Source organism: Ranitomeya imitator, chromosome 2, assembly GCF_032444005.1.
Source record: "Ranitomeya imitator isolate aRanImi1 chromosome 2, aRanImi1.pri, whole genome shotgun sequence".
Classification (NCBI taxonomy): domain Eukaryota; kingdom Metazoa; phylum Chordata; class Amphibia; order Anura; family Dendrobatidae; genus Ranitomeya; species Ranitomeya imitator.
The window spans coordinates 348,845,371-348,859,779 of record NC_091283.1 but is presented as its reverse complement, the minus strand read 5'-3'; the positions used below and the strand labels follow the sequence as shown (position 1 = coordinate 348,859,779).

General features: G+C 43.6%; 1 protein-coding gene across 1 annotated transcript in view; it reads left to right on the top strand.

Annotated features, from left to right (window-relative positions):
* The window catches only part of LOC138666539 (uncharacterized), a 195,945-nt gene extending 182,775 nt beyond the window's left edge, over positions 1-13,170 (top strand). The window contains 6 exon segments of the mRNA XM_069754751.1: positions 7,783-7,932; positions 8,062-8,241; positions 8,324-8,447; positions 8,529-8,623; positions 9,107-9,197; positions 10,918-13,170. Coding sequence (XP_069610852.1) covers positions 7,783-7,932; positions 8,062-8,241; positions 8,324-8,447; positions 8,529-8,623; positions 9,107-9,197; positions 10,918-12,413 — 2,136 coding nt within the window. The 3' untranslated portion in view covers positions 12,414-13,170.
* The last annotated feature ends 1,239 nt before the right edge of the window (positions 13,171-14,409 follow it).

Below are 14,409 nucleotides of genomic sequence, written 5' to 3'. Positions count from 1 at the left end.
GCCTTTGCTTGTTTGATTTTATAGGGGGGGTGGGCATGTTTTTTTTCTGTGGTTTCCCTGTAAACTAGCCAGTAAAGACTAAGCAAACATCTGTGAGCTGATATTAATAGCCTGGGAACCTTTATGGTTGTTGGCTCCTTTCCAGAATATTAACATCAGCTGTCAGCTTTCCCTCTGCTGGTTATGAAAATTATGCGGGAGCCCAAGCAATTTTTTTTTAATTTTTTTGAAAAATAAACATATTGCATTTCACTCACATTTCTGAGTTTTTTTATTACAGCATATGTACGTTATGCTCCTACATAGGGCTGGTGTGTGTGTGTCTTCATTTAATATTAATGATGGTATCTGTCTGAAGAGGTTGAACAAGGAAATTACATCAGAATTCTTTATTTAGCCCTATGATTTACAAAAACGCATGAAAATCCGCATAAAAACCGAGTGCATTTTCAACTGCACTTTCTGCTAAGAGAGGGAGAAACCGCGCAGAATTTTACACAAGCAAAACGACAATGTGCATACATAGCATTATAGTTATTAAAGGGGGACCTCTCCCTGCATCTCTTTTGATGTCCGATATTAACTATTAATGCTGAACTCGACTATTACGGTAATAATTGATATCCACTGATATCCACTGATATCCACTAACTAATGCCTTAACTTTATCTGTTCTTTGTACTATATATACACATATAATAGTGATAATACAACACTAATACAGTAATATCACAATATTACACATTCAAAGCCCAAATTACGCAAACATGCATGTAATCTCAGTCAACCCACCTGCCTATCACTCCGTACCCCTAAGACCTATTAAGTAAGAGGTTACAGATACTCAGCCTATGTTCAAATCTTGTCCTCCCAGGAGAGAACCAAAGTACATGTCTCTTGAAATTTATTTCCAGCCAAAAAGAGGTGTGTCAACCCTAGGTGTTTGGTATGATGTCACCAGTCTATTTTCCACTGGCTAAGGCCGGTTTCACACGTCAGTGGCTCCTGTACGTGAGGTGACATTTTCCTCATGTACCAGAGCCACTGACACACATAGACACATTCAAATCAATGCATCTGTGCAGATGTCATTGATTTTTTTGCGGACCGTGTCTCCGTGTGCCAAACACAGAGACATGTCAGTGTTCGTGGGAGCGCACGGATTACACGGACCCATTAAAGTCAATGGGTCCGTGTAAAACACGTACCGCACACGGACGTTGTCCGTGTGCAGTCCGTGTGCCGTGCAGGAGACAGCGCTACAGTAAGCGCTGTCCCCCCCACTGGTGCTGAAGCCGCGATTCATATCTTCTCTGCAGCAGCGTTTACTGTAGAGAAGATATGAATATTCCTTTTTTTTTTTTTTTTGTTTCTCGTGTTTACAATAAAGATCCATGTCCCCACCTCCCTCCCACCCCCTGTGCGCCCGCCCACTGTTATTAAAATACCCGGCTCCCTCGCAGGCTGGCGCTGCTTCCTGTCCTGGCCGCACCTTCTACTGTATGAGCGGTCACGTGGGGCCGCCGATTAGTCATGAATATGCGGCTCCACCTCCCATAGGGGCGGAGCCGCATATTCATTACTGTAAATGAGCGGCCCCACGTGACCGCTCATACAGTAGAAGGTGCGGCCAGGACAGGAAGCAGCTCCAGCCAGCGAGTGAGCCGGGTGAGTATTTTAAGAACAGCGGACGGGCGCACAGGGGGTGGGAGGGGGGTGGGGACATGGATCTTTATTGTAAACACGAGAAACAAAAAAAAAAAAAAGGAATATTCATATCTTCTCTACAGCAAATGCTGCCGCACAGAAGATATGAATGGCGGCTTCAGCACGATGCAGGGGACAGCGCTAAACTTTAGCGCTGTCTCCTGCACGGTACGTATGGTACCCAGTGGGCACACGGGCGGCACACGTGTGCCGCACATGTGCCACACTGATGTGCCACAGAAACACACGGACACAGATAATTCCGGTACCGATTTTTCCAGTACCGGAATTATCTGGACGTGTGGGACTGCCCTTAGGTATATCCTCCCTATCCTGATTAAACCTGTTCTATTAGCACATGGCTGGTCCTTTGTCTTAAACCAATTGAGGCAGTATGCTAGAGGAGGGGGCTTCTGATACATGTGGGGTATTATAAATTTTATATATATATATATATATATATATATATATATATACATATATATATATATATATATATATATATTACACACATACATTTGCAAACATGAGCTAACATGCAATATAGATATACAGCTCTGGCAAAAATTAAGAGACCGCTGCAAAGTTTTCAGTTTGTCTGATTTTTCTCTTTACAGGTATATTTTTGAGTAAAATGTAAATTGCTCTTTTATTCTATAAACTACTGAAATGTCTCTGAAGTTCCAAACAATAAATTTTGTATTTATTTTCTGAAAATGAGAATTGGTCAAAATAACAAAAAAAATGCATTGCTTGCAGACCTCAAATAATGCAAAAAAGTTCATAATCATTTAGAAACAACAATACTAATGTTTTAACTCAGGAAGAGCTCAGAAATTAATATTTTGTGGAATAACCATGATTTTTAATCACAGCTTTCATGCGTCTTGGCATTCTTTACACCAGTCTTTCACACTGCTTTTGGGTGACCTTATGCCACTCCTGGTACAAAAATGTAAGCAGTTCTTCTTTGATGGCTTGTGACTATCCATCTTCCTCTTGATTACATTCCAGAAGTTTTCAATAGGGTTCAGGTATGGAGATTGGGCTGGCCATGAGGCCGGTTTCACACGTCAGTGGCTCCAGTACACGAGGTGACAGTTTCCTCACGTACCGGAGACACTGACTCACGTAGACACATTAAAATCAATGTGTCTCTGCACATGTCAGCGTGTTTTCACGGACCGTGCGTCTGTTTGGAAAACACGGAGACATGTCAGTGTTTGTGGGAGCGCACGTATTACACGGACCCATTAAAGTCAATGGGTCCGTGTAAAACACGTACCGCACATGGATGTTGTCCGTGTGCAGTCTGTGTACTGTGCAGGAGACAGTGCTACAGTAAGCGCTGTCCCCCCAGCGTGGTGCTGAAGCCGCTATTCATTTCTTCTCTCCAGCATCGTTCGCTGGAGAGAAGATATGAAATATTCTTTTTTTTTGTTTTAAAAAAAGATCCCTGTCCACAACCCCCTCCCAACCCCTGTGCGCCCCCCTGCTGTTAATAAAATACTTACCCGGCTCCCTCGCTGGCGCTGCTTCCTGTCCTCGCCGCAGCTTCTCCTGTATGAGCGGTCATGTGGTGCCGCCCATTACAGTGACGAATATGCGGCTCCAACTCTAGCGCTGTCTCCTGCACGGTCCCTGTGGTCCTCAGTCGGCACACGGGTGGCACACGGCTGCAGCACATGTGCCACACTGATGTTCACCGTAAGCACACGGACACGGATAATTCCGGTACCGATTTTTCCGGTACCGGAATTATCTGGACGTGTGAGACTGGCCTGACAGGGATTTGATGTGCTGATCCTTCATCCACACCTTGATTGACCCAGCTGTGTGGCATATCGCATTGTCCTGCTGTAAAAACCAGTCCTCAAGAGTTGGGGAACATTGCCTGAGCAGAAGGAATCAACTGTTTTTCCAGGATAACCTTGCACGCGGCTTGATTTATACATCCTTTTCACCTGCCCAATTACAGCCTTTCTGAAGCATCCCCAGATCATCACTGATTCTCCACCAAATTTCACAGTGGGTGCAAGACACTGTGGCTTGTACGCCTCTCCAGGTCTCCGTCTAACCATTAGATGACCAGGTGTTGATCTGTCTATACATGTAGATTTGGGAGCACTTCGCTTCCACAATCCCCCTGTTGTCAAGAACACAGCAATGAATTTAATACCATTAGGAAAACTAACGTCAAACTAAGGTACACTGTTTTTAGTTGTATCCTGCATTGGGTTTTAAAGGAAATCTGTCACCCCAAAAATGGCCTATAAACTAAGTCCACCAGCATCAGGGGTTATCTACAGCATTCTGTAATGTTGTAGATAAGCCCCTGATGTATCCTGAAATATAAGAAAAACAGGTTATATTGTACTCACCCAGGGGCGGTCCCGTTGCTGTCCGGTCCGATGGGCGTCGCGGTCCGGGTCCAGCGCCTCCCATCTTCATATGATCACGTCCTCTTTTTGCCTTCATGCTGCGGCTCCGGCGCAGGCGTAATTCTCTGTCCTTTGAGGGCAGAGCAAAGTACTGCAGTGCGCAGGCACCGGGCCTCTCTGACCTTTCCCGGCGCCTGCGCCTTTCTTCTTGCTATTTTTCATAACGGCTGAATTTGTGGAGTATATGACTAAGGCTGAGGCCACACGTCCGTCGATTCTCCCATGCGAGAGAATCGAGCCAAATATGCTTATGTCACTCGAATCAAAGTTTGGTCCAGGTGTCCCCTTACTCGTTACTCTCAAAAGAATTAGAGCACAGGTGCGGAGAAGACACAGAACTTAATCTTCTCAATTGTGTATGTCCATGGTAATTGGTCTTCACTCTGATGGAATTGAGCGCAGTCTGATGTTTCAGACTTGTATGGGTGCGTTGATCCAATTATCGGATACGCTAGCAGCATACTGTGCTGAATTGGCGTGGGAAAAAAAAAATCGCAGGTCTGCATTGCCCCACAGTATGACATTTGGCTAAGTGCTATCTGATAAAACATCTGATAGCGCTCGGTCGAGATATATACTCGTGTGAGTGAGCCCTAATACTCCTTCATGAGCTGTGGATCTCTGCTTCTCCTCCAGCTTGACCACAAGACTCTTGACTGCTCTCTAATTGGTGCTCACCTTACATGGGATGTACAGTGGGTACGGAAAGTATTCAGACCCCTTTAAATGTTTCACTCTTTGTTTCATTGCAGCCATTTTGGTAAATTCCAAAAAGTTAATTTTTTTTAACATTAACCCCTTAGTCACAGAGCCAATTTTTTTAAATCTGACCAGTATCACTTTATGTGGTAATAACTCTGGAATGCTTCAACAAATCCCAGTGATTTTGAGATTTTTTTTTTTTTGTGACATATTATACTTTATGATAATGGTAAATTTAGGTCAATATGTTTTGTGTTTATTTATAAAAAATATTAGAAATTTGAGAAAAATTTAAACAAAAATTAATAAATAACGTTTCCCTCATGTCTGCTTTACATCAGCACTCTTTGCAAAATGTTCTTTCATTTTGTTAGCATTTTAGGAGGTTTAAAAATGTAGCAGTAATTTTTCATTTTTTCAAGGAAAGTTACAAAATGTATTTTTTAGGGACTTATCCATGTTTGAAGTGACTTTAGGGGTCCCATAAATTGGGAAACCCCCAAAAGTGATACCATTTTAAAAACCGCACCCCCTAACATATTGAAAACTGCTGGCAGGTAGTTTATTAACCCTTCAGGTGATTTTCAGGGATTAATGCAAAGTGGTATGACAGAATGAAAAAGTGTATTTTTACCACCTAAATGTCATTAACTTCTGAACAGGTCGCTATAGCCAGGAGACTGTAAGGCCGCTATTTGGCCATGAATTACCATGGCAAACACCAAGACCACACAATCATGATCTGAGGGCACCAACTGGGATAAAGAGGAAGCCCCCCACACTCTGTTAACCATTTATATGATATAGTCACTATTGACAGCAGCATCTAAGGGGTTAAACAGATTTTGACGGTGCAAACACTGATAGTGACTGATGCAGCAAGTTGTCAGCTATAGTGGACAGCTGACAGCTGCTGGATTGTCACCTTTGTGGGGAGGCTATTCTCTTATATCTCAGGTCAGTTAAAAGACATTGGCGGTCATTAAGGGGTTAATGTACACTCGGCAGTGCACCCCATCTTGACTGAAAAAATGTAGTAATTTTTACAAATGTAATAAAAGTCATAAGCATTCAGACCCTTTGCTCAGACACTCGTATTTAAGTTACATGCTGTCCATTTCCTTGTGATCCTCCTTGAGATGGTTCTACTCCTTCATTGGAGTCCAGCTGTGTGTAATTAAACTGATAGGACTTGATTTGGAAAGGCACACACCTGTCTATATAAGACCTCACAGCGAATGTCAGACCAAATGAAAATCATGAGGTCAAAGGAACTGGCCAAGGAGCTCAGAGACAGAATTGTGGCAAGGCACAGACCTGGCCAAGGTTACAACAGAATTTCTGCAGTACTCCAGGTTCCTAAATGCACAGAGGCCTCCATAATCCTTTAATGGAAGAAGTTTGGGACCACCAGAAGTCTTCCTAGACCTGGCCGATCTGGTACACTGAGCAATCGTGGGAGAAGAGCCTTAGTGAGAGAGGTAAAGAAGAACCCCAAGATCACTGTGGCTGAGCTCCAGAGATGCAGTAGGGAGATGGGAGAAAGTTCCACAAAGTCAACTATAACTGCTGCCCTCCACCTGTCAGGCCTTTTTGGCAGAGTGGCCCAACGGAAGCCTCTCCTCAGTGCAAGACATATGAAAGCCCATTATGGTTTGCTAAAAACACATGAAGGACTCCCAAACTATGAGAAATAAGATTCTCTAGTTTACCTAGCAAAATTCTGCTGACAGGATCGCTTTACGTTTATGAGTGTAACATGAGAAAATGTGAAAAATTTCATGAGGTACAAATGTTTTTTCAAGGCCCTGTATGTACTGCTGCCTTATATATTGCCAAGGGGATAAAAGCACAGAGGTTCTTTAGAAGGTTTCCCCAGCGATGCACATTTTTTTTAGCTCACATTCATTCATTTGAATTGCCGAGTTTGGTTTACAAACTGGTCCAGAGTAGAAAATGTATTACTCTTTTTCTTTTTTTTTTTAGTGAACAGGCATACCGTATTTTTCGCTTTGTAAGGCGCTCCGGATTATAAGACGCACCCCAAATTTTGAGGAGAAAAATAGGAAAAAACTTTTTTTAATAAATTGGTGGGGCGTCTTATAATCCATGCGTCTTATTACTTACCAGGGGTTGTGGCTGTGGTGGATCAGGGTCCCAGGGTTGTTGCTGGAGGCAGGAGTGGAGCATTACTGCAGGCTGGGATGAGGGGGTCTGCAGGGGGCTCCTGTGCTGCAGGGGGCTCCTGTGCTGCAGGCTGGGATGAGGGGTCTGCAGGGCTGTCTCCGATGCTGCAGGGCTGTCTCCGGTGCTGCGGGGGCTCTGGCGACATTTTGTGAAAGGCCAGAGCCCCCGGCAGTTCGTCCATGCGTTCCTGTATGACTGACTCCGGGAAAATGGCCGCCGGAATCTCGATGAGATCTCAGCGCTGAAATCTCATCTCCCGAGATTCCGGCGGCCATTTTCCCGGAATTAGTCATACTGGAACGCATGGCCGAACTGCCAGGGGGCTCTGGTCTTTCACAATGTCACCAGAGCCCCCCGCAGCACCGGAGCCTCCAGCATCACCCGGGGCAGCAGCGGACAACCCCGGCAGCGGCGGCGGACGACAGCGGCGGCGGACGACAGCGGCGGCGGGCGGTAGCGGAGGCGGACACCCGCTCATCCCAGCCTGTAATGGTAAGCGGTATATCCGCTTTGTTAGACGCACCCACATTTCCCCCCCAAATTTGGGGGAAATAAAGTGCGTCTTACAAAGCGGAAAATACAGTAACTAGAATGGAATGACTGTGGGCATAAGGGTAACTTTTGGACTTGGGTGCCATACATGTCAACATCATTTCTGCTCCCATTGATTGGATATAAAGTCTCCCGTTATTGTGTTATTACATGAGATTCTTTTTGCTGTAACTTATCTCTTCTTCTCATACAGGTCTCTACCATATTGAATCCTCTCAGTGGAGATCTTCTGTATAAGAGAATTTTCCTGATTGACCTATCAAGGATGGATATGAAGAGAGACAAGATGGTGGAGAGGATATTACAACTCACCCTAGAGATCCTCTTCCAGCTTACTGGAGAGGTGAGAGATTCTGATGATGTCACATTACATCATTCTTGTCTATGGGAATAACAGATGGAGAGAACTGGAGATGTGAGGACTCTGGAAGTGTCTGTAGTGAGATTTATTAATGTTTCTCTCCTTAACCAGAATTGCACAGTAGTGAAGAAGACCTCTAGTGAGCGCTGTCAGGACCCTGTGTCTGAGGGATGGGGAAGACCGCTGAATCCAATCACAGGGCCTCCACCTCACCCCCTGATACATGAGGACTTCAATGACCAGAAGATCCTAGAACTCACCTACAAGATAATTGAGTTCCTGACTGGAGAGGTGACACTGCTAGGAATGCTGGGATATTATACAGTAACGCTATGAAGGGATCGAGGGATGACGGTATCATTGTATTTGTCAGGTTCCTATAAGGTGTCAAGATGTCAGCATCTATTTCTCCATGAAGGAGTGGGTGTTTTTAGCAGAACATAAAGATCTCTACAAGGACGTCATGATGGAGGTTCCCCAGCCCCTCACATCACCAGGTAATAGACAGGACTAAATACACACGGCCTATAATTCTGTATGTAAAGAATGAATTCATTCCCTGTATGTCTTTCCTCCAGTTCTATCCAGTAAGAGGACAACATCAGAGAGAAGTCTCCTTCATCTGTCACCAGACTGTAAACAAAAAAGTCCCAATGTTCCTCAGGATCATCAGGTAGATGGAGAGAAGGTGTCATGCGATCTCCCCTATGATGTGTAGACGGCTGTGAAGGTCTTGTGCTCAGTCTTGTTTTATCCACCAGTATTATATGTTTTATACTTGTGTAATGAGTGGTGAAGATGGCAGGATTAGGCTACGTTCACATTCGCGTCTTTGGACGCAGCGTCGTCGCCGCAAAGTACGACGCATGTGGAACGCATGCAAAAACGCATTGTTTTGTGACGCATGCGTCCATTTTTGGCTTGATTTTGGACGCAAAAAAATGCAACTTGCTGCGTCCTCTGCGCCCTGACGCTTGCGCCAAAAATGATGCATGCGTCACAAAACGCAAGACAACGCATGTCCATGCGCTCCCATGTTAAATATAGGGGCGCATGACGCATGCGTCACTATGCGTCGCCGAACCTGCGCCCGACGCAACGCAAATGTGAACGTAGCCTTAGAGCTGATCATATGTCTGTGAAATATTTGTTTCAGTGTGAAGATCTGACCCATATTAAGACTACAGAGACACATGTGAGGGGTGATGAGTGGTGTAAAGACGAGATTCTTTCAGATAACAGGGCAGGTGAGTATTAGCCTGTATATTTTATTTATTTACTGGTTGGTACTTACAGTATATGTGTTTGATTCTATTGAATTTGTACTTTGTTCTGCACCGCTATGTATAACAAATGAAAAGCAATGCCTTATTTTAGCCATGAGTAATTCAATTTTTGGGGGGCATCTGTTTAATGTCTTCCTAAATTTTTATTTGTGCTGGGTAGGCATCCAAGTGAATGAAATTGGGAGCTTTGAAAAAGCAATGATTCCTTTTAACCATCCAAAAATTATCCTCTTTTGTGAGTTTTTTGTTAGATGTACCCAGTACAGGGGAGGGTTCCATCTCCGGGGCAGCACAGTATAAAACACAATAGACAGGCAAAAGATTTCTGCCTGTTTAAGGGCATTAGCAGCAGCAGCAGTAGTAGTACAGTTTGAAATCCTCGCCCCTCTGTATCAGTCCATCATTGTTAGTTTGTTTACTGTATGTGATATTTGTAACTTGTATGTAACCCCTTCTCATGTACAGCACCATGGAATCAATGGTGCTATATAAATAAATAATAATAATAAATATAACGGACAGGCAGGAGATGTCTTTAGCACTGGCTGTGTATTCACTACTGTTTGGATCATGATGAACTGGCAGGTAGTGGCATCACTGTCTTGTTGATAAAGAGTCAGTCATGCCTGTCCCCAGTGGTAGATCTAATCATTGGAGATAGCTGTGTTAATCATGTGTCCTAGCCATGCTTGGCTACATTCCCATTGTTATGCATACATGCAGAGAATGTCAGCTGCTGTCAAATGACTGTCAAATTCACATTTTTTCAACCTCCGTATAGTGCCGTGACTTTTTATATATAATTCACTAGCAGAGCTTATTAGGCTAGGTTCACATTGCGTTAGTGGGTATCCGCTAACGGAATCCGTTAGATAGCACCACTAACGCAATGTTACGGATCCGTTAGCGCACCCATTGACCGCAATGTAACTAACGCATCCCTAACGCATGCCATTTTTGGCATGCGTTAGCGATGTTCCTTTAATTTGTGACGGACCTCGAACGCTGCTTGCAGCATTCTTGGGTCCGTTTTCGCTAGCGCAGATCGGGCATCTGCGCTAGCGCGATCGCTAAACGCGATCCCTTTTTGTACATTGCGTTAGCGCAGTCCGTTAGCGTATGCACTAAACGGACTGCACTAACGCAATGTAAACCTAGCCTTAACCGGAAACTGCACAGAACCTGTTTTCCCACCAGCTGCATCTGAGGTCCCCGTCTTATCCTTCCTAGGTGGGTAGCACCAGTGTAAATTATTAGAATCTATAGTATCATACACCCCCTATAGGCAGACTCTAGTATAATGCACCTCCCATAGGCAGACTCTATAGTATAATGCAGCCCCCATAGGTATACTCTCGCCTTCTGTGCTATAGTTCATGTAGATGTCAGGGAGTGTATGAGACAGAGACACAACCTAATAGCACTGACTTACAGGCCTCTTTATGATTCTCCGCTGAACATCTCATTAGAAACATTTGGTGACAAGCAGAGTGAAAAATAAAGCTATAAAAGAAGAAAAACTAAAAATTGTATAACCTCTTGGCTTTATATCATACTTTATTAGTCCTTGCATTGAAGTCTACAATTTGTACCCGTTTTCGTTAGCTAGTAATTGAATTTTAATACTATGTGTTTCCAAAGGCAGCATTTATGAAGAAATAAATATTTTTTTTCTTGGCAGATGACTGTTCGTCAGAGGGACATCTGACAGTTACTGACTTTGAAGCAGCTGATGATGGTATCACACCATATATATATGAAGAGCATGGCATTATTCCAGATAAACCGCCAGTCCTTCACAGCAAAAATGTATCTATTCCTTATCAACAGGTTCCATCCTCAGATTCATTACAGACTGTTAAGCAAAACAAAAATCACAAAAGCGATGCTGAACATCAAAAAGCTAATACAGGGAAGAAACCATTTTCATGTCAGGAATGTGGGAAATGTTTTACTAGCAAAGGAGAGGTCTGTAAACATAAAATAACTCACACAGGGGAGAAGCCATTTTCATGTGCAGAATGTGAGAAATGTTTTACCAAGAAATCAATTCTTACTGAACATGAGAGAATTCACACAGGGGAAAAGCCATTTTCATGTAAAGAATGTGGGAAATGTTTTACTCGCAAAGGAGATCTCTGCATGCATAAAAGTACTCACACAGGGGAGAAGCCATTTTCATGTTCTGAATGTGGGAAATGTTTTACCCGGAAAGCAACTCTTAATGTACATCAGAGAATTCACACAGGGGAGAAGCCATTTTCATGTTCGGAATGTGGGAAATGTTTTAACAAAAAAACAGATTTTTCTGCACATCAAAGAACTCACACAGGAGAGAGGCCATTTTCATGTCAAGAATGTGGGAAATGTTTTACTTCCAAAGGTGTTCTCATTAGGCATAAAAGCACTCACACAGGGGAGAAACCATTTTCATGTTCAGAATGTGAGAAATGTTTTACCAAGAAATCAAGTCTTACTGTACATGAGCGAATTCACACAGGGGAGAAGCCATTTTCATGTCAAGAATGTGGGAAATGTTTTGCTTGCAAAGGAGATCTCACTAAACATAAAAGCACTCACACAGAGGAGAAGCCATTTTCATGTTTAGAATGTGGGAAATGGTTTTCCATGAAAACAAATTTTATTGTACATCAGAGAATTCACACAGGGGAAAAGCCATTTTCATGTCAAGAATGTGGAAAATGTTTTACTTCCAAAGGAGATCTTGTTAGACATGAGAGAACGCACACAGGGGAGATGCCATTTTCATGTTCAGAATGTGGGAAAGGTTGTAATACCAAATCAAATCTTGCCATACATCAGAGAATTCACACAGGGGAGAAGCCATTTTCATGTGCAGAATGTGGGAAAATTTTTGCCCAAAAATCTAATCTTGTTACACATAAGAAAATTCACACAGGGGAGAAGCCATTTTCATGTCAAGAATGTGGGAAATGTTTTACTTTCAAAGGGGATCTCATTAAACATAAAAGAACTCACACAGAGGAGAAGCCATTTTCATGTGCAGAATGTGGCAAATCATTTTCTCAGAAAACACATTGTATTATACATCAGAGAATTCACACAGGGGAAAAGCCATTTTTATGTCAAGAATGTGGCAAATGTTGTGCTTCCAAAGGAGATCTCATTAGTCATAAGAGAACTCACACAGGGTAGAAGTCATTTTCATGTTCAGAATGTGGGAATTGTTGTTCTTATGAATCCACTCTTTTTATGAATCAAAGAATATACAGTGGAGAAGCAATTTTCATATTGAGAATTGGAAAGTGTTTAACAAAGACATGTTTTTACACATCAGAAAAATTATACAGAGAAGTAGGCATTTCATATTTTCACACTTCCTCTCTCCTCCTGTACCAGTTGGTGACTTATTTTGTTCAATATTATTGTGCTTGTTTTTTTACTACTTATATGCCTTTTCACATGTAAAGCGCTGTAATAATAAATAATAATAAAGTCTAAAAGGGAAAGCAATTTAGACCACCAAATGATAATGATCAGGAAATGCACTGTATGTAATGACCAATAAACATCAAGTAGAATGCATATAACAATCCTACATATTTCACCATGTGTATTATTATTATTTATATAGCAGCATTAATTCCATGGTGCTGTACATGAGAATATGTATAGAATACTTTACCTTTTATGTGAACACTATAAGTGCATCTTAAAGGGGTTGACCAGCACTTCTCTTGTATACATGATTGGGACAGTTGCTGAAGCAAACGTCTGACACCAAGCATGTCACATGTAATAAGGATGATGTCTTATTAATCAGATGAGACCAAGTGGGAACTGGATGGTTCCCTCTTCAAATGTCTTAATCAAGTTCAACAGCATCTACCCACACGTGATACCAGACAACATGGATGAACGAGGTGTCGGTCCACCCCTTTAAAACTTGTAACCAAGGATTAATAAACTACCTTTAACAATATACATCACGTTGCATCTATCGTTTGTATTGTCTATATTTTAACCCCTTAACAACCGCCGATACGCCTTTTAACGGCAGCAGTTAAGGGTACTTAAACCACAGCGCCGAACGGCGCTGTGGAAAAAGTGAATAGTGCCCCCCATAGTTGGTTTTCTCTGGGGTCTCGGTTGCCGGGGGTAGCCGAGACCCCAGAGAACATGATTCGGGGGTTTTTTACCGACCCCCGGGTTGCGATTGCCGGTAATTAACAGTTTACCGGTGGTCGCAAAAAAAAAAAAAAACGCGATTTCCCATTTAATTTCTCTGTCCTTCGATGTGATCGCACATCAGAGGACAGAGAAATGGGGTCCCCGATAGCCCCCGATACTCACCTGTCTCCCCCGGTGCTCCTCGTGGCTCCCGATGGGCGCCGCCATCTTGTTCCGGCCAAAAAATGGCGGGCGCAGTGCTGCCGCCGGCCGACATCCGGAAAATCTTTGGGGTCTCGGCTGCCAGGGGTAGCCGAGACCCCAAAGAACATGATCGCGGTTGGTTTTTACCAACCCTTGTTTTGCGATCGCCGGTAATAAACTGTTTACCAGCAGCCGCAAAAAAAAAAGCGATCTGTCATTCTCTGTCCTCTGATGTGATCGCACATCAGAGGACAGAGTAATTGGGGGATTCGGGGACTCCGCTATACTTACCGGTGTCCCTGGGTCCTCCTGCGTCCCCTCCTGCCTGCCGGCTTCTTCATCTGGTAAGAAAATGGCGGGCGCAGTGCGCCCGCCATGATCTGCCAGCCGGCAGCTGGAGGAGTTGGGGCAAAATTTAGGGCTATGGTTGGGGCTAAATTTAGGATTAGGGTTGGGGCTAAAGTTAAGGTTAGGGTTGGGACTAAATTTAGGGTAAGGGTTGGGGCTAAATTTAGGGTTGGGGCTAAATTAAGGGTTAGAGTTGGGGCTAAATTTAAGGTTAGGGTTGGGGCTAAATTTAGTGTTGGGTCTAAAGTTAGGGTTAGGCTTCTTTCACACTTGCGTTGGTATGGGGCCGTCGCAATGCGTCGGCCCGACGTACCGACGCACATTGTGAAAATTGTGCACAGCGTGGGCAGCGGATGCAGTTTTTCAACGCATCCGCTGCCCAGTCTATGTCCTGGGGAGGAGGGGGCGGAGTTACAGCCACGCATTCGCGGTTGGAAATGGCGGACGCGACGTACAAAAAAGTTACATT